The 19,601-nt window shown below is 39.5% G+C and overlaps 2 protein-coding genes across 8 annotated transcripts; one reads left to right on the forward strand and one right to left on the reverse strand.

The window, feature by feature from the left end:
• Window positions 1-43: 43 nt before the first annotated feature.
• Window positions 44-10,316, forward strand: tmem120b (transmembrane protein 120B). Its single transcript, XM_074689946.1, has 12 exons — window positions 44-210; window positions 2,381-2,499; window positions 2,837-2,953; window positions 3,051-3,110; window positions 3,196-3,291; window positions 3,390-3,479; window positions 3,567-3,632; window positions 3,769-3,830; window positions 5,522-5,614; window positions 5,879-5,943; window positions 6,119-6,187; window positions 8,719-10,316. Exons 1-12 carry the CDS (start codon window positions 148-150, stop codon window positions 8,833-8,835), a joined length of 1,017 nt encoding a protein of 338 aa, XP_074546047.1. The 5' UTR covers window positions 44-147; the 3' UTR covers window positions 8,836-10,316.
• A 91-nt stretch (window positions 10,317-10,407) lies between these two features.
• rhof (ras homolog family member F) lies at window positions 10,408-19,509 on the reverse strand. 7 transcript variants are annotated; one of them, XM_074689941.1, is made up of 6 exons: window positions 18,591-19,509; window positions 13,118-18,259; window positions 12,650-12,737; window positions 11,568-11,677; window positions 11,149-11,283; window positions 10,438-10,991 (listed from the first exon to the last, which is right to left on the reverse strand). In XM_074689941.1, exons 2-6 carry the CDS (start codon window positions 13,250-13,252, stop codon window positions 10,827-10,829), a joined length of 633 nt encoding a protein of 210 aa, XP_074546042.1. In that variant the 5' UTR covers window positions 13,253-18,259; window positions 18,591-19,509; the 3' UTR covers window positions 10,438-10,826. The 7 variants fall into 7 exon arrangements, with proteins under 7 accessions (XP_074546045.1, XP_074546042.1, XP_074546040.1 ...); XM_074689939.1 differs by having other exon boundaries at window positions 13,118-18,432; XM_074689940.1 differs by having other exon boundaries at window positions 13,118-16,048; window positions 17,626-19,509.
• Window positions 19,510-19,601: the final 92 nt, after the last annotated feature.

Below are 19,601 nucleotides of genomic sequence, written 5' to 3' on the forward strand. Positions count from 1 at the left end.
TCTTCTGTACCTGTGTCCAGACAGTATGCGCATGCTCCGTGCACCCCGGTTAAAGCAGCGTCTGAGTGGACAGTCAGTGTGAGGAGAGACTCTCGGGGTGGATCTGTGAGAAGCCGTCCTCTTTGCTACATCAGCGACACTACCATAATGTCCAAACCGAAGTTTCAGACAGAATGGGAGGAAATTGACGAGGAATACCAACAACTACAGGTGACAGAGCGCTTTGACACAAGAACATCATCCTTGGTAGATTGTTTCCTGTAACATGTTAAGGATGACACTGACAGCGGATACTCTCTGGCGGCTACGTTGCTGTGGATGGCTCTTTCTTATTCGTCATTCATTCTCAGCCCAGTCGTAAACGCAGCGTTGGGGCAATAACTGCTCTGTTGGAAGCAATATTATGAGGGATGGAGTGTGTCTCACTGAATGTTTAGCATCAGAAACTTTTAACTTGTAACATCTTTGTGTTAGAGGAGCTAATGCTAGCAGCAGGTTGCTTGTCTGCTAATGTGAAGCTACACTAACTTAGCTAACCATTGCGTGATTTGTATTGTTAGATGATGGCAATCAAAGTTGCACTGATGCCTTTGAGAGAACTCGAAGTGTTTTTCAACTGCTGCATTGTATTTGTTTTATTAATCCGTAGTTCAGTGAATGCATCACTTCAAAGCTAGCAGTCGTGTGCTAGGTGGCTAACTTGAAGCAGCACTATAAGTAGTGGATAACTTTGAGAATAGCGCATCATGACGTGGTCTATGTGGTTCTCCTCATGCCACTGAGATGTGGAGCAAGAGTGCATTCACAATACTTGATCTGGAGCTGTTCCGTAGGGAGAGATGATGAAGGTGACTGTCATCTTCTTGATATGAAGCTCAGTATGCCACCTACAAAGGTACATTTGCAGGTGGCATGCTCACTCAAAGTAAGTTACTTCCCTCCAGATCTTGTGGTTTACATCAGTGTCATCTTCAAGTCCCCTTGAGCTAATTGGTTGTGTGGTTTTGCCTGATAAACCACTTGGGAAACATTTATTTTCGAATGATCATATGTGTTGTCATATGAGGACGTCATGTGAGTAGAGGTTTTAAGATGCTGCTAATACCAAAGCACATTTTGCAGACTCTTTAGACAAACAGTTGATCACATCATTGTCAAACTTGTCCCAGGAACTTGGAGGAGGCAGAAAATCAGTTGAACAGTTTTAATGTTGGTAAAAAGGAGCAAGTGGACACTGGCAAAGGGGAGAGAATGACACGAGCAATGAAAGGGGGAAGAATGCAAGGAAAATATAAGTGAGCCATTACAAAAGTAGAAAAGTGGAAAGGAGGACAGAGGGATGATAAAGAAACAGACAGTAACTTTAAGTTTGGAAGAGGAACATCAAATGTATAGATCGAAGGAGAAAAAAGGCGGAAAGAAAGGGCGAAAGACAGAGAGAGAACCTTAAAGAGAAAGACAAAAGCTTTTCAGGGAAGGATGAAAAGGTCTGTGATATAAAGGAAAACAAGTGGGACTGATGGGAAAAAAAGAAATTGGCTCATGTGAGCTAGTATTTTCAAAAATTTAATCTTGAGATTTAAATAAAGAGAATTTTAACCAAAGCAATCAATGGTGATTTAGACTAATACGGGATTTTTGATGCTGATTTAGGACGAGAGAATTAACTATCTGAAAACTAAAATAAACTTTCTCAAAGGAGTCTGTGATGAGATTATGGCTTAATATTTTCACATGTCTTAGAAACAGTCCCAAAGAGAATGACATGGGACGGGCTTTTTGCACACTAGGCTGGAAAAACTAAGCCATGCATCATTTTAAGATATCAAAAGAACACATTTTTTTTTATCCTGTTCATTTTTAATTTGTAAGTACTGAATAACAGCTGAGCCAGTGCTGGATAAAGCAAAGACAGGGCTGCTGAAAGCTTTGGTCCGGTGTACTTGCATAAATGGATAAATGAAGCAATGTATTACCAGATAATTCAGTTTCAAAGGTTGTTTGTGTCCTGACTGCCGGGTTTAACATGATTTCACAGGTTGAGGCATTTCTATCTCCACTGAGAGAGACTCTGTCCCCCTTTACCCTGCTTCCTTCTCAGATAGATCAAGCTAGGTGGAGATTTTATTATGATTAGAATACATTTTCCATGTTTCAGCAAGTGATTTCACTAGAATATGACAAACTTGATTGTACTTTCTTCCTCATGAACTATTGTCACGAATCAGCAGTGCTTGTTAATTCTACTTCAAACAATGTGTTCATACTGTGTTTCTCTTAGTATGAAGAAAGGCAGATTTACGCGTTACTGAGAACGAGCAGACCTCCTGACCCATGCAAAATTTCAAACTGTGCTGTGTGTTTTTGTTTTGGTGTCCAGGAAACCCACAAAATATACAGACAAAAGCTGGAGGAGCTCACCAATCTTCAGGCGACGTGCAGCAGCTCGATCAGTAAACAGAGAAAATGCCTCAAGGACTTACGGCTCAGCTTGACTAAGTACGAGTTCTTCGATTGGGAATACATCAACAGTTTCTTTCACAGATTGTTTTTTTAGGGACATTTTTATCCTCAGGAATGAAAAATTGTAAATGGAAGTTGAAATTTTGTCACCAAAAGACTACCTAAGGTGACTAATGGAGATTATTTCTGGAGATTACAAAAAGTGAAGAAATACTTTAAGCATTTCTACAATCAAACAAAACTTTATACTGATTAGTTTTATTCTTTGTTGCTTTAGTTTGTTGAAAGTCCTGTATCTAATTAATACTCCCTTCATAAATATTGGTGCTTATCTGCAGAAAACGGTTCACTGCAGTTTTGTTTCTCTTCCCAGGTGTGCACAAACCTGTGACGAGAAGGATTTGGAAATTTTGACAGACATCAAAGGTCAAATCAAAGAAAAGGAAAATGTATTCTTTGATATGGAAGCGTATTTACCAAAGAAAAACGGGTCTGTACTTGTAATGTTCTTTGTAATGAACTTTAAATTTCACATTATTAGTGTTTTTTAGTCCTAAATTGCTTTGTTTTTCTGTGTGTGTTTCTAGGCTCTACTTAAACTTGGTCCTGGGTAATGTGAACGTTACTCTTCTCAGCAACCAGGCAAAGTAAGTAAAACACTCTGGCTTCAAGACAGCATAAATAAACATAGGAAGACTCTCACTCATCCTCAGATTTTCTCACTCATGTCAGATTTGCCTACAAAGACGAATATGAGAAATTCAAGCTTTATATGACGATAATCCTCATGTTTGGAGCAATAACCTGCCTCTTCTTTCTCAACTGTCGGTGAGAGAACTTATTGTTTTGATCAATTTATTTTTCCTTGACTTAATTCCTTAAACAGAAAGAGTTACACCATTATTATCTCTTTATCTCTTTTTTAGAGTCACGGATGAAATCTTTAACTTTCTGCTTGTGTGGTATTACTGCACGCTAACTATTAGAGAGAGCATCCTCATGAGCAACGGCTCCAGGTGAGTAAGATTTCCTGACTAGAAGGGCTCGTGTTTTCAGGATATTTTTGTGGCCTGACTCAGTCTTACATTTCTCACGCTTCACAGGATCAAAGGTTGGTGGGTGTCTCATCATTACGTATCCACCTTTCTGTCAGGTGTGATGCTCACCTGGTAAGTACTAGCTTTGTTTTAGTCTCAAGTTTTTACTTGGAGCACAAGCATATGCAGTTTAGAGACTACAAAGGGAATAAATGCTGCTTTTTGTTGGCAAGATTTTTTTTTGAAGTTTCTGTTTTTTTCCTCACAGGCCTGAAGGGCCCATGTATCAGATGTTCAGAAGCCAGTTCCTCGCTTTCTCCATATATCAAAGTAAGAGATAAACGTGAATCCTACTTTTAGAAATGGTTGCACGTTTGTTGTATGTGTAAAGTGTCAAAGGGCAAAATTCTCTTAAAGAGTGGGTATTATGCTTTTTTATGGTTTATTCTGTCCCTCTGGTCCCCCCGTAGTATGATCGTACACGATTTACAGCTAAGAAAACGCCTATTTTTCTCACACTGGTGTTTCAGAAAACTCTTATGTCATCCTCTGTCTGAAACACTTTGTCTTAGCCTCTGTCTCCGGGCTCCCTGCCACATAAACCCCCTTCGCTCTGATTGGTCAGACCTCTGGAGGTCTATCTAGGGCAGAAAAATGGACAGACCTTGGTGTTTTAAGCCCATATCCATCAAGTGGTTCAGGTTTGGGAGAGCCAGGTGGCAATCACCGAGGAGACAAATGTCTAATCTCTTCCATCGTTGCTCTTTGTTTACTGTGTCGTGTTTTTCTTCTTCATTGGATTTATTAGCGGGATACACTGTGTCGTGGCTGTGGAAATGCAAATAGAGTCAGGCTTTACTGATCCAACACATACCAAACTGTACTGATATACACCGGACTGCTTGGTGGAAAGTGTCACAAATGAGTTAGGAGATCCTTCTGCAACCTATCCTCTCATCAATCTTGTGAAGATCTTGTTAGGGTCTCATACTTTTTTTATAATGCACCATTTTGATCAGTTTGCAAACAGATTTGTGGATTTCTACAACATAAATGCAGTTTGAAAATCTGCCCAAGCTAAGTTTGAACAATCAGCATCATCACTTCATATCCATGTTTGAATATGGAAAACCAGAATCCCTCTTCTTTTACCTGATAAGGATAAACACCATACATCACAGTGGTTACCTTTTCTTTGCAGTGCTTTAACAATGAATTCAATATACAAAAAATGTTTTTTTTCCTATGGAAACTTTCCCAACAAAAATCCAAGGTGCCTCAAAATAAAACATTACAGAAAGATGCCAAAAATAGAACACAAAAGTTAAAAGAGGCGGTTAACTTATGAGCTCATATGTGATTTTTGTGAAAGATGTCCTGAGATGAGATAAACTCCGTCTTATTGGAGCTTTAATTGTAAAATCTTGATGTCTTCTAGTTACAAGCTGCTAAAATGAACAGATCTGATAGTTGTTAGAAATAGTGTTTCACAGGTTTCTGTTGACTTTAGACAAACTTTAATCTACTGTGAACCATCCTAGACACTCTGTGACATGTAATCAGTCACCATCACTTCAATAACATCTGAAAATAAAGGAGTGCAGAAGTATTATTGGGTTCTGTTTGGACACCCTGAAATAAAGCCACCTCAGTGTGATGCCCTCTTGATTGAAGACCTCAAACTGCAGACGCTTGCTAGTACCTAGAAAACTATTCTCCATTTAGCGTTTATTCTCACCAGAAAAGGGGAAAATCCATCTCTTCACACACATTGCTGCTTTAAGTCATTGAACATGTACATCACATGATGATTTATGGTGTGACAGATGACCTATTCAGCTAGGTTTTAGGTGAAAGGTCATTTAAACAAACAGATGGCCACTTGGTTTAAAAATCTAAAAAATCAGCTCAACCATACAGTTGAGCTCGGTTGTTGTTTTTAATCCCAGTTCAGTATTAAGTCAACAGAGTAATCAATAGTTTATTAAACAGTAATCAGTCTGTGATCCATTTGTCTCCAGGCTTTGTTCAGTTCTTGCAGTATTACTACCAGAGCGGCTGCTTGTACCGGCTGCGAGCTTTAGGAGAGAGAAATCAGCTGGACCTCACAGTGGGTGAGTAGTAAGCTATTTTTGGTCCAAGTCATTTCAATCGTTTGAACTCTTGAGCCATCTGCAAAGCCATGTCTGGGGAGAAATAGGGTAAAGGTTGCTAGCATCAGTGCGCTGCTGCACAGATGTGCGGACTGGTTTGAGTATTGTTTCAGTGAATTAGCCTCAGGTCTTTGATACAATAGCAGACTGTTGTGCAGAGTCATTTGTGGAGTATTCTGTGTGAAGTTGTGCCAAAGGTCACTGTTATGTTTGGTGTCTCTGCAGAGGGATTTCAGTCCTGGATGTGGAGAGGGCTCACATTTCTTTTGCCGTTTCTCTTTTTTGGCCATGTAAGTAAAAGTTTATCATTTCTTAATCAATCTGTTTATTACAGATATTTCAAAACCAAAGACATTGCATAAATCCTGCCTGCTCCTGGTACGGGTTCACACATTATTGGTTAATGCACATGATTGCCTAAATGTTTGCATTTTGTGAAAGATAATTTGTCCTCTTCCTCAACAGTTTTGGCAGCTGTACAACTCAGTGACCCTGTTTCGATTGGCAGGACATGAAGACTGCAAGGAGTGGCAGGTAGGACCAACATTAGCAGATTCACTCTATCACTTTTTCTTCTTGTGCCTGTGTGGCAGAAGCGTTTTTTGATAATTCTGGTTCTTAGCAGATTTCAGACCCTTGTAAGGACATTTTTCTCTACGATATGATGCCAGCTTGACATTTCTAAGCGCTGATTAGTGAACGCAGCTCTGCTAGAGTCCTGGTTCAACCCCTTTCAAAGCAGCATTGGTGTCTGACTCGCAGCACTAAATGCCAAATGTAAACCTGCTGGCAGATTGTCAGCCCCGCCCCATAAACTCCATTCCATTCAGCGTCACTCCTCCACTCTTTCACTCTACCACTTACTCTGATCTTGTGACACAAGTTACAGCAGGGGTAAAGGTATATAACACTGCAAACGGAAAATGTTTGATCTGTTTTCATCATTCCTTTGTTGCCACAAGAAGTGTGACTAAACCAGGATATCAATGGTATCAGTGGCGTCAGATTAATTTAGGAAACACCACAGTATGCACATATAGGTAGTCTAATTTTCTACAAATCAGCTAAATTAGTTATTTTCAGCCCTTTTTTTAATTTTTGTTTGTTTTGTTATTGACTATTGGTGCATTCCAACAGCAGGATGGTCACCAGTCTCCATAGCTATTTTGGGGTCACAGGCTGAAAGGTTTGGCAACCCCTGCCTTGGGGTGCGGTCACACTGACCATATGAACTGTGCTATACTCTAACATGATTGCCTCCCTGCAGCACTGTCCCACTGCTGGCCAGCACAGTCACACTGCTCCAGTATGAACCAGACCTAAGGCTTATATTGTGACGCGTCTATTTACAAGTCACATGGTTTCATCAGTATCCCCACAATTCAAAGCACAGAGAACACTGCTTCAACATTAGTGACATTTGGCTTATGTGAGGTCATTTGCATCGTCACAGTCTTCCAACATCCCCGCTATTGTTTAAAACAATTGTTAAGAGGAGCAGTCGCAGTGCTTTCGTTGTGTGCACAAAGTGTGAATGAAGTATACTGCGCCGAGGCACACCTCTGACTGACTAAGCAGGGTACACTTGCGGTCACACTGGCCTATCGCACCGGACTTAAAGGGATGGTTCAGTTTTTTTGAAGTGGGGTTGTATGAGCTCTATGTGACCACTAAGGACATTAGATACAGTAGAAAGGTGTCTCCTCTCCCTCAGTAAGACACAGACTGTAATCGATGGTGACGAGGAAATAGACGCTAACAGAGAGAGACGGTACCAAATTCAAAGGCTATTTTCTCTGCCTACAAGAACTAAAATCAAAAAATATAAAATATTTTATGGAATGGATGTTTCATCTGTATTCCTTTCAGTCACCATCTGTAGCAGCTCTTCTTCTGTGTGCTCCGGTTCATACAGGTATCCTTTTGGTTCGAAAGTGAATGGAACTTCATCGTCGCTGTCATAGTCACTCATTTTGAATTTCCTACACTGCCTCACAATCCTTAGAGAACAAACAAAAGAATTACGATACTTGATCAAACTTACACGAGGCTACAACCGGCGCCCGAAGCATAGCTTGTTTACAATCCCTACAGCTGAAAGGAGGAGGGGGGACAGAGCGCACTAGCGCTGCGCGGAAGGACACATGACCAGTTAGTTAGGTCCGGATAAATGTTTATATTTCCGAAGACTTAATGCACTTAAAAAATATTTTACGTAGCGTACTCTTAATCTGTGGTATTACTTTTTGATTTTAGTTCTTGTAGGCAGAGAAAATAGCCTTTGAATCTGGTACGGTATTTCCCTGTTAGCGCCTATTTCCTCGTCACCAGCGATTACAGTTTGTGTCTTACTGAGGGAGAGGAGACAACTTTCTACTGTATCTAATGTCCTTAGTGGTCACATTGAGCTCATACAACCCCACTTCAAAAAACTGAACTATCCCTTTAAGAGGTGAAGCAAGCTTGGTCACGGTATGTATGCCAGTGTAACCATGCCCCTAGTTAACTTGATTTCCCAGGGCTTTTCTGAAATGTATAATACTGGCTATGCACCAGTGCTCATCAAGCTTTATTGCTTGATTAGGGTCTATTCCCACTCATATGGAGCAAAAAGAACAATATCGCATCAGGCGTAATGATTACTACTAGAGAAAGTGGAATTGCTTTTAGACAACTTCTGTCACCTAGCATCAGTAAGCAGGGTTCTGGGTACTGCCAGAGCCAGAAATGCTGTTAGTGGAGATCGGCCCTTATCAGTAGTGTACAGGTAAAATAACTGACTTTTACTGTCTATACAGAATTGTTATGAGTAGTATCAAGAAACTGTGGTATTACCATTTTCTTAGTTAAATTAGATTTTTCAGAGCTTTCTTGAAATATATAACATGTGAAATAATACTTCACAAGCGTTAGGGCTTCATTAGGGCCTGTGTCCATTAACAGTGGTTTTCACCAGCGCCTAGCTATTGTATATAATCAGTGCAGTGCAGTACAGTAGGTAATGAGTATACCATGAGTGTGTATGCATGTCTTAAAGTAAAACTTCACTTTTTTCTTTTCTGTAGGTATTTATGTTGGCACTAACATTCCTCGTCCTTTTCCTGGGCAATTTTCTCACCACATTGAAAGTCGTCCACCAAAAAGTTCAGAAAAACCAGGACAAAGTTCAGAAAAAAGACTGAGAACAACAAACACAGCAACACACCTCAGATTCTGCCTCCTGCCAGTATTTTTCAACACGCACAATCGCTTCACAGACTGACCATGGTATGATCAGGCCGGGAGAAGACCAAACTGAAAGCGCTCTTCCTCTCAGGCTGTGACGACAGCTGAAGTATCCGGCCTGCAGTCTTCTTTGCTTCCAATGACGTCTGTCGTCGATGCTGCTGTACAGTCGGTGACTTGATAAAGTCGCGTTCACGTGTGAATGGACAGTTTGTCATTTTCTCCTGTACATAGTGGGATGAATGTGTTTTGTTTTGAATGTTCGTGTCAGTGCATGAGAGCATTTGTACAAATCACGTGCAACTAAAAGAGGGAGAAACAGACCAGGACTTGGCTTGCCTTTGAAGACCTAAAGTCTGTTCATACTTCATACTTCTGTGAAGTAGTGACAGTCAAACTGTCTCTGGCTTGAACAAAGCTGGTCAACTTGGCACTGGACTTACATTGCTTTTTATTTGTAGTTCTTTTGTCCCAGTTGTGCCATTCGACTGCTAACAAGTATTTTGAAAATACTCATAAAACTGCCCAAAATGTCAAGAAATTTCAGAGGAGGAAACTTAGATTTTGTTTGTTTGGAGCTCTGTTTTTAAGGACTATAAGGGAACCAACACAGATCTATAGCCATAACTGTTTTTTAGTTTGATCTCACTTGTCTTCTGAGCTCACCTCCTGATGGTTACGCTTTTCATCTCTCACGCACAAAATAATGTTGACTAGTTAAAATGACTTGTAGATTTATCACGTTTCATAGCTTAGTCTGACAAACATTTTGTTACAAAGCTAGTGAGGGAAAACACAATGTGGTGGTAGCTCTCTTTTTGTTACATGATGTTGCCGGATTTATCATATGCTGCTATCGGTTCAGGTACTGTGAGATAAAGATACAAGATCATGAAGAAAAAGATTTGCTGTTTGTTGTTTTTTCCCAACTTAAATCAGCAAAGTGAATCATGACCAATTGTTAAATCTTCAGGTCTGTGTTTTAGTTTACAAAAAGCTGTTTGTTTTTTGATTTATCAACATTCAAACTGCTGTAAAATTTGACTAATGCCTTGTTTTACCCTCAGCTTACTGGAGAAAAAAGCATCCTGCTTTCTTTTACCACACAAAGACAGTAAATCACTCACTGTGAGTGTTTGTTTTGACTCCTATGCAGCTGCTACAGGTATTGAAAACTACAAAATGAAGTTTTTTAATCATTTTGCTAATATTTTTCCCTTGTTGATCATTAAAGAGCATCACTATTCATTTCTGTCTCTTTCACAGTGAGTTAAAAAAAATCTTCCTTTATTGAGAGGGAAAGGAAGGTTGTTAAAAAATAAAGCAAAATTCTACATTCAATATGAAACCTGTCAGAGCACTCAAAACAGTTTTTTGCGTTTCGTTTCCATTTTGTTCAAGCGATCAATCAATTCAACTCTGTAACCGGTGCCTGAGTTTGATCAGCAACCTGAGACAGTTGAAAATGTCTTAATCTGTATACAATGTTGTAGAAAAAATCACTGATGATTAAACACTAAATTTAAAGAAACATGTTCACTTTGTTCACTCAGGGTTAGTGCGGGAGCTGCTCTTTCATTTCAACACTAGTGGGCACTGTTGGTGAAGAAAAGAATTGACAGATCCTGAGCAAGCTCTTGTTCTGTGTTGATGAGGACTGTATTTATACATTATTCTTCTCCATTGTTTTTCAGGGCTGTTGAAACTACACTACAAACATCCATGGTAAATACTTGTAAAAACTCTCATACAGTAGAAAAGTACAGTAACAGACGTGAGTAATTGTCCGAACAGCTGCAGCTTTCAGAGAAACACCGACAGCCATTTTCCTCCAACAGCTGATTCGACAGGCCGCAAATGGACCGGGTCTTCAAAGTGCTTTCTGAACCTCACCACTGTTTCCCCACCAGTCAAAGATCAACCTGGTCCTTTTGACTTTGTCCTTTTCTCACAAAATGACACATTTCTTTTTCTTCTTGTGGTTTCTCTGTTTTTTCCTGAAGGCCAGAGTTCTCTTTGTGGCCTCTCGGAAAATATCGTCAATATTCTCCTGATATTTCGCCGAACACTCGAGGTAGAGCTCTGCATTCATCTGATGTCTAGTCTCTTCACCCTGAGGAGCAGAAATCACCTGAATTAACCTCTGAGTGTAAACAAAACAACACTGATTGTACACCTGAATGAGAACTGTTCATGTATTCAAACTGTGGTTTCAGGTTCTGGTTTCCTCTTGTATGTTGCAGCCCAGAAGGCCAACTTTATTGTGTTACCTGTGTGTAAGTTATGGGGTCTAGGTTCATGGCTTTGAGCTTCCTTGAACACTCTTTGTCCTTCCTGAGGTCAGTCTTGCAGCCAATCAGAATGAGAGGTGTGTTTCTGCAGAAGTGCCTCACTTCAGGATACCACTTGAGAAACAAAGAAAATGTTCAGGCGTTAGTTTTCTGCTTGTTATCAGGCTGTTTTGCAAGAGCCCAACCCGTATGCACGAGTGGGGTCAACGTCCACATGCAGGCTAAGATGCACAAGTTAATCATAGCTAAAAAGAATGCAGCCAGCACCAGCATACCAGCGTCTAGCAATCATTTACAAGCAGTATGTGTTGGTGTGTGGGGGCAAAACTGCAGCTGGGGTTAAGCGCTGACATTCCCGTCTCATTAGATCTGTTTGACTTGGCATGAGGACTGATTACCTTTATCATGACATTCTCAAAGCTGGTGGGGTTGGTCACATCAAAGCAGACCAAGACTAGATCAGCTTCTTGGTAGGACAGAGGACGCAGTCTATCATAGTCTTCCTGTCCTGAAAAATGAAAGGACAAAATATGTGTTTGCTGATAAACTTTGATATACTGTTGAGTGAAGCTATCAATAATCATTGAGTTGGAACAGATGGTAGAACTGTTGAAAAAGTCGTCCGCTCTGGGAGGGAAACTGTGAACATAAAGATAAGACGGATGTTTCAGAGTGTAGATGTTAGAAACCACATCCTGACTTTAGCTTCCTTTCCTGCTGATGTAATGCAGCATGCTGCAAGTGCACACAAGATAAGCTGCCATGCTGGCTCAGTGTGTCGTGGGTTTTCCCAAAAGTGATGTCTGATGTCTGGTGGATTTTCTAAGTGTGGAAATAAACAACTCAACATTTGTTCCAGCAATTCTGGAAAATTTAGTTTTAGAAATCTGTTAAACTATAACTTTTTTAATACTGTAATGCTTTCGACCAGTTCTTTGGTTTTTATAATATACTAAATCTGAACCCTGTTTTCATTTTCTTATTAAAAATGTAGTTATGCATCTTCCCATTAAATTAAATTGAATATTAAGATACAGTAATTTTGTAGTACTTGTATTTTTAATGACAGCTAAGAGTTTGATTCTATTTGCCATAACCTTAAGTACAAGAAGTTAAAACAAATTTTTAAAATGTCATTCTTCATTCTTCTCCGAAGAGAAGAATGATATTTGAATAGTTTCTTTTTCACCTAGCAGATTTACAAGTTCAAAAAAAGTCTTGTGTGTTGAATTACAATGTAAAAGCATCATTGTTAGAAGTTTCTAATATGCAAACAGTGGCTCAGTTCCTGAAAACATGCTGATGAAGAGCTCTAGCACTTCCTCTCTCAGTGTCAAATATGTTTTTCTGATTGCCATCCACTTTTTTAGATCTGTCTCATTTTTCAAACCCTAATCAGAAAGTTGAATACAACACTTGACCAAATAGATTAGGTTATTCAGCATGGAGGTGATTGCTGATGTTGCTGATGGAGTCTTACCGGCTGTGTCGTACAGGTTGAGCTTTATTTCCTTCCCTCCGAGGGAGATGGTGGTGTTGTACTTTTCAAACACTGATGGAGCATATTTCTGTTTTTAACACACAAACAAAGGCGTCCACTTTAAGAAACAACTTTATTATTATTTGTATAAACATGTTTGTGATCTTCTGCCATTGGTTTCACTTTATTTTCATTGATAAATGAACTGAGCTGAGCTCTCTCCCTCCTCTACATCAATCTGAGATGGTTTCACCTCAACAGACTAATGTGTAATAACTTCTCTTTGCACTATGTCACTTTTTTCTAATTTAATGTATGTAACTGTGTTAGAGACACAGAAAAATGTCACTATGTGAATATGTAATTTATTCCTAAAGGGACACACGTCTACTGAACGTCTTCCACAGGTATGTTCATGAAATCTTTACAATTAAAGGTTGGAGTGATGAGGTAAAATGAACGCCTTACCTCAGGGAAATCCCCTTTAGCATAAACCATCAGGAGCGAAGTTTTCCCACAGCCTCCATCTCCAACTATCACAATTTTAAGCTCCTCTTCTTTTTTTGTGGTACCCCCACCCTTGCTGGGGCCGTTTTGTGTCATCTTTCTCCCCTCCACACCATCAAACAGGTGCCCAGCAGAGAGAGGCTGAAGCTTCTCCTTTCAGGTTTACGTTAAATACATGATAAAAGCCTGGTGGAGCTAATTATGGAACAGTTGAGATGACTTACAGGCGGAGTGAAGCGAGAGGAACAGACCAGCTTGTGTTTTACCAGGTAGCTCGGTCTGCTCACCGCTTCCTGTTCCTGTCACATTGATGCTGTTTCCAATTAAACCCCCCTCCCTCCACCTCCGCTTCGCTCTTGTCCCATCATGCTGATCACCAAAAGAGACTCTGGGTGAGAATAAAGCCACAGATATGGAGCCTTTGAGCCTGTCTGTTGTTATACTTCCTGTATTTCACATGCATGTCTGCTTCATTTTAGGGCTCTGCCTCCACTGTATGAGAGATAACACTAGGAATGCTCAGACAGCTTTTGTCTTTCAGCAAGATTTCTATCTTTGAAGTCATGCATGTGTTTGCTGGAGACGTTCTGATGATGCTTGCCTGCATGTGCACCTCACTTTTCACCTCAGTGATAATTCTCCAATGTTAGAAACTTTCTTTCAAACTTTTTCTCCGATTCACACCAGAAGTCAAGACAGAGCAGACATATCTCTGGATGCATGATCTTTAGAGTTTTTCACACTTTTTATTGCTAGTAATGGTGGAGTTCAATACTGCTGTTATCAAAAGTTCACTCTAACATGTAAAAGGCTATTCTCCTGATTAAAAAACTCACTTTAATGAGAGAAAAAAGGAAATGTAAAGGCATCTTTGCAACCTGTCCACATGCTGAATATACATAACAAGTTTGAACTTTTGACTTCAAAATGATGAGTTAACCCTTTATACCATAACAGGAACATTTGCACTGTTCCAGCATTAAAGTGGATAGTGCAAACATGACAACAATGACACAAAACATATAAAAAATAATATATAAAAAACATATATCAGATTGAATAATAAAAACGTGCTTTCTAATAAAAACATGCACAGATTTATTAACTACAACAAATATTTGCAGACTAATATTACCAAAAAATGGATGTATGGAACTGATAAGATGGGTTATAGTTACAATCTCCCTCCAAACCCAGAAAAAAAGTCATTCTAGGGCAATAAAAAACGGAGTCCTTAAAAAATCCTCACGAATCCAGTCTTGAATGGCAATCCTCAAATCAATCACTTTAACAGATTGCAAAAAAAGAGACTCTGCCCAAAATTCAAGTGTGGCTGATGGACTTCTCCAGTGCTCCAGTTGTAAAAATAATAATAATAATGATAATAACATGAATTGTTGAGAAAAACACCAGGTCCATGCCTTTCCTTCACTATGTCACAACTCTTAGATGATCTAAATAAAACCTCATTGGCTTTAAGTTTCTGTTGTTCATTTGTTTTCATTTACTTAACTAAATTATTTTATTGATGAGTACCAGAACTTGTCTTTCTTTGGTTCATTTTTTTTTTTTATTTCCCAGTGAAGGAGGAGGGGAGGTGCCATTCTTGTTCATTTATTTGCATGTTTTGTCATCGAAAATTATTTAAATGATTTTTGTGTAAATAAAGAAATGATGTGCTTTCTTCTTTAACTTTAATATGATCATTTTCTATCTCCAGAGTTTCCCCAAGCAGGATGTTTGTCATATTCCTGTTCTGTCTGTTTGGCTGATTACATCAGTGACATCACAGACTGGGGGTTAGGGATGAACTATCCTCTCTCGTATCCACAGTTTCACAGAAACACAGTGGTTAAACTGATTAAATAGTGAATATATGAGTGTGTGCTTGTGTTTGGGTTATAGGACGACACATTAGCTCTAATGAGGAAAAAAACATCTTGGTGCAGTCTTCTGCGGGTGAGGCAGACGGCTACTTTCTCTGTTTTCAGTTAGGGCTAGACAGTGAATGACATGAGACAACTGGACGTGCAGCATGAAGTCTCCCACCCAGCCAATTTTACACTTGAAAGTGGACACATGGAATCATAATTTTCATGTATGTATGCAATAAAAGGCTAATTCAGAATTGTTAATTTTTCTTATTTCGTTGATAGATAGGGAATCTGATGAGGGTGGGTTGACTGGTTGTCAAGAGAAGACACATAATTACATGAAGAATAATCCAAATACCATTTAAAGGGATATTGTATATCAGGATTTTACTTAATGCTTTGAGACATTTTCAGACTCTTAAACTCATGTATGACAAAAGTTGAATGTTGAATTTTAAGTATTTTAAACATGAAGTAGGAGTCCTGAAATGTGAACAAACTGTCGCTTTAAGAGGATAAACTGGCTCTGCCCTTTGCCTATTTTAAGAAAACACATGTATTCTGTGACTTTTGCCAGAATTCACCGATTTACTGAAAGGAAAATCTCTCAAAAAGCCACCCAGTGCCAAACATTACAATTTTGTGTGTTTTAGATGTTATAAAAGGCTGTGATGGTGATCAAACATGGGCTTTAAAATTCAGTTAGGTTAAAAAAAATTGGAACATAAATCCTTGAAACAAGTATATTAACTTCTTTCAACAACAACGAAACATGTGATGTATGTAAATACTATTTATTTAATCTTGTTAAAACAGACAGATGATAATAATGCCAAATAATAGGCTACTGACTAAAAAGCACAATGTGAAATATTATATCAAACATGCAAATATGTAGGAATAACCAGTTACAGTACCACCAATCTGCTTGAGGAATCCTTTGATAAGCCAATATAAATAATCATTAAATACAAAGCAAAGAAGACACCTGGTTCAATCCACTGAACAATCCTTCAGCCTGGACACAAAGAAACAGAGAGGGAAAAAAAAGTCATGGTGCAGTTTGCCAGATCATTCTGGCTCCTCAGAAACAAATGCTTCCACAACAGTGTGGCGTTGCAAACACTATAAAAAAAGGTTGTATTAATTGTTAAAAGAGTGTTTTTAATTGAAGTGCAACTGGCTGCCTAACATTCAAAATATAGTAACCTATGAAAGGATACTATCCTGTAGGTGTAAGAAATGTCCATAAGTGTAAAGCCCGTTTTCTTAATCAACGTACATTTGTCAAAAATAGTTTTTCGTCGTGCAGAAACAGCTGTCCAGACGAAGAGAGGCCAATCCTCTGTGTGGAATATTCCAGTCTCTCTGCCGCGCGCAAAGCTGAATGGCTCAACCCACAGGAGAGTTATTGTTATATGTAATCTCCGAACAAAGGCCTGCAAATAAACTCATTTGAACGCAATATTTTCACATTTACACACATAAAACCTTCTTTATCATTTTGTCTCCGTTGAAGTAAGGATAGTATCTGAAGAAAGGATGGGGGAGGAATGCTGTTTACAGCCTCGTGACTCGCTAATGGGGGAAGCGCGCGCCCTTGGCAGCCAGGGCTAGGAGTGGATAACGGGAAAAACAGGCCTGACACACACGCAAATGTAGAAAAAAAACGAGTGCCTGTGAGCAACCACGCGAAAAGAGCTTATTGTCTTACACAAAATGAGTCTCCCCCTTTCTCCAATTACAGCCTCTGCACCGATAAAAAAAAGTTACAGAAACGTTGGTGGTTTGTGTTTTTAAATCTAAAGGATGAAAACTTCACCGTCGATTTCAGTCTCGAACACGCACAGAATCTAGTGCACCCCCTCGCCCAGATACAAACCGCCTGAGCTCGTGCGGATACCTCATGACCTTATATGGCATTGTGGGGGTGCAGCAATTCGCTCGAGCTTTTATGGCAGAAGTCCAGAGCTCTGGGATTACTGTCGTTGTCAGGGCGAGTCAGCATAGCAACCGACAGCCTGAATACGCAACCCTGTTAACGTTTCCTTCCTCACAAGCACTGTCGACTGTTTTTCCTCATATTTTCACTTTGAGAAACCTTTAAAATCGAGTGAAGTCCCAACGTGCTGATTATTGGAGAGACACGAGCAAGAAACGTCCGAAAAACATATCCTCTCTTCGAATGAACGAGCCTCACCCAGTTATGGCGCAGCAACATTTTACAGCACACTGCTCCCCTTTGTCTGTGAAGAAGCCATTTTGAGAAAGGAGAACAGCAGACAAACCACAGTACAAGAGCAGCTTTCTCACGTCAATACGTCTGTTTGGCAAAGAGAAGCAGTGAAATGCGAAAAGACATATTCCTATGAGAAATCTTTGCTCGTTTAATAGTTGGATTACATGTTTTCAATACAAACTGTAAGTTTGCTATATCAAAAATGTGGGTTTTGATAGAATTTCAGAAAGTTTAGTACAGCCTGCTTTTCCTGATAACATTTTAACCAAGATTCATTGTCGTTCGTGTTGTCTGTACATTTAAGTACTGACACGTATAAGATAAAGTCGAAATGAAATGCTAAAAAATTTCATTACCTTTCGAAAAAACATTTCCTTTTGGTTAAATATGTCGCTGCTCTGTTAGAAATGTCGACATAGAAGAGGGTATACTTGACTGCAATCCTGTCTTCACTGAGAGAGGAGATGGTTTGCATATTGCCCACACAGATGATGCTTGAAGATGCATATTCGCTGGCCGAGAAGCAGTGCCTGCTGCCACTGATCAAAAAGTTTTCAAAAGAGCTCTTTCTTTCGTGCTAATGGATTCCTTCCTTTGCAGGAGACGCTTTCACACCCCTTATTAATGCCATTATTAAAGGATCCGAAGATGGAGCTGAAAACAGTCCTCCTTCCCCTGCGTTTAGGCCTGTTAACGGCATTTCACCAAAGTGCTGAGGTAAATATTTTTAACATAAGAGTTTTCCCTCCATCTGTTTCCTCTTAGGTGAGACGGTCTATTTTTTAACTGTATAAAACGCTTTAAGGCCACCTGACTAGGCTTAGTTAGACATTCAAATATGCCCTCGAAGCAAGGTCAAGCCAGACGTTTACTCTTTGGATGCATTTGGCTCTTAAATGGCAAATGGACAGCACAAACCTAATCGTGCTTGAGGTTGTCTCCACAGCTGTAGGGAGGGTACAGCACAAGCCACCAGGGTGTTAAACGTTGCTGTAGTGAGAGGACATGTTTAAAGTCATTAATCAAAGAAAAGGGTTATCAATCAACAGTCAAAACTACAAGCTGAACAACCTAATTTGCAATATACCATTAGTTATCCATGGCCTCCCTGTGGATTTGGGTTTGATCTTGACTGTGAGTTTATACTTTATATATTAGCATGCCTGTGAAACATATTCAGTATTAGGTGCCAACAGTTTTAGTTAGATTTATAACTCAGTTGAATAAATAAAACAGAAAATATTTTTACTTACAGTATTTGCATGCCTCACATTTACATAAATTACCAAAACTTTTAAAATGATAAAAGAGTTGAACTTACTCATTGCTACTCTTATCCTACAAGGCCATATGTGCAATGCCAACAACCAGACATTACACAGTTTCACTGTAACTGTGTTTTTCCTTTAGTCTTACATCTCCAAAACAATAATGCTGTTTATTCAAAACACTTGATTTCTTTTTTTACTCAAGAAATATAAAACTATTGTATGGGTGTGCCATGACCTAGTTAAGACAAAGATGGATTCCAGGCAGAGGAAAAAAGGCTCAAAATGTCACAGGGTATTACATCCAGTAGCTACATTCTCTTCCTTCTTCTCAATCCTTTAAAGGAGGAATCATTGTTATATCATAGTCCGTGAGAGATGAGGAAATCAAGTGTAAGATCCCTTTTGGAACAAAGGAAACCCATATAGGCCATTGAGTCCTGTTTTTAGGAAAATGGCTGCCGAGAGCGCTCAGCCCCCTCTCTCTGCTCTCTGTTGAAGGACTCCTGAGCCGTGCTTCTAATAGCAGACAGCTCCACTGCTGCTGCGCTCTGATTGGCCCGCTGAGCTGCCGCTGTTAACCAGCCAATTGCCCGAGCACTGCAAAACACCAGGCAATGTCAAGGAATATCCAGTGTGTTCGACAAAATACAGTTCTGAAAAAAATAATGCACGGAGTCTAGACTCTGCAAGTTTTAGAGTATGAACTCCAAAGTTAAAACTCCTTTACTGAAGTCCCTATCACCAAGTTAAGTCAAAAAACCTCTGTTGGAAATTTCCCATTAGCAGTAAACAACAAGCTATGCCCCTGGCTTCTTCTCCATTTGCAAATATAACCTGACATTTTGCTGTATTTTAACGCTCAGAGGTCTATGCACAATAGCCTTCGATAAACTCCTGTTTATGAGCTTTTAGGGAAGATGTTCCCTTGTGTCTGTCTTGTGTTTGCCATTTAAGTAAATACGATCAGCAGATTCAACACAGAATGAATGACAGATAATCGAACTCATAGCGGTTGCCAGGCGTTTAATACTGTTACATTTACATGCGAGTGACCCTGTATT

Source organism: Halichoeres trimaculatus, unplaced genomic scaffold (assembly GCF_033239565.1).
Source record: "Halichoeres trimaculatus isolate MK-OKI-2021-1 unplaced genomic scaffold, fHalTri1.1 fHalTri1_scaffold_16, whole genome shotgun sequence".
In the NCBI taxonomy this organism is placed as follows: Eukaryota; Metazoa; Chordata; class Actinopteri; order Labriformes; family Labridae; genus Halichoeres; species Halichoeres trimaculatus.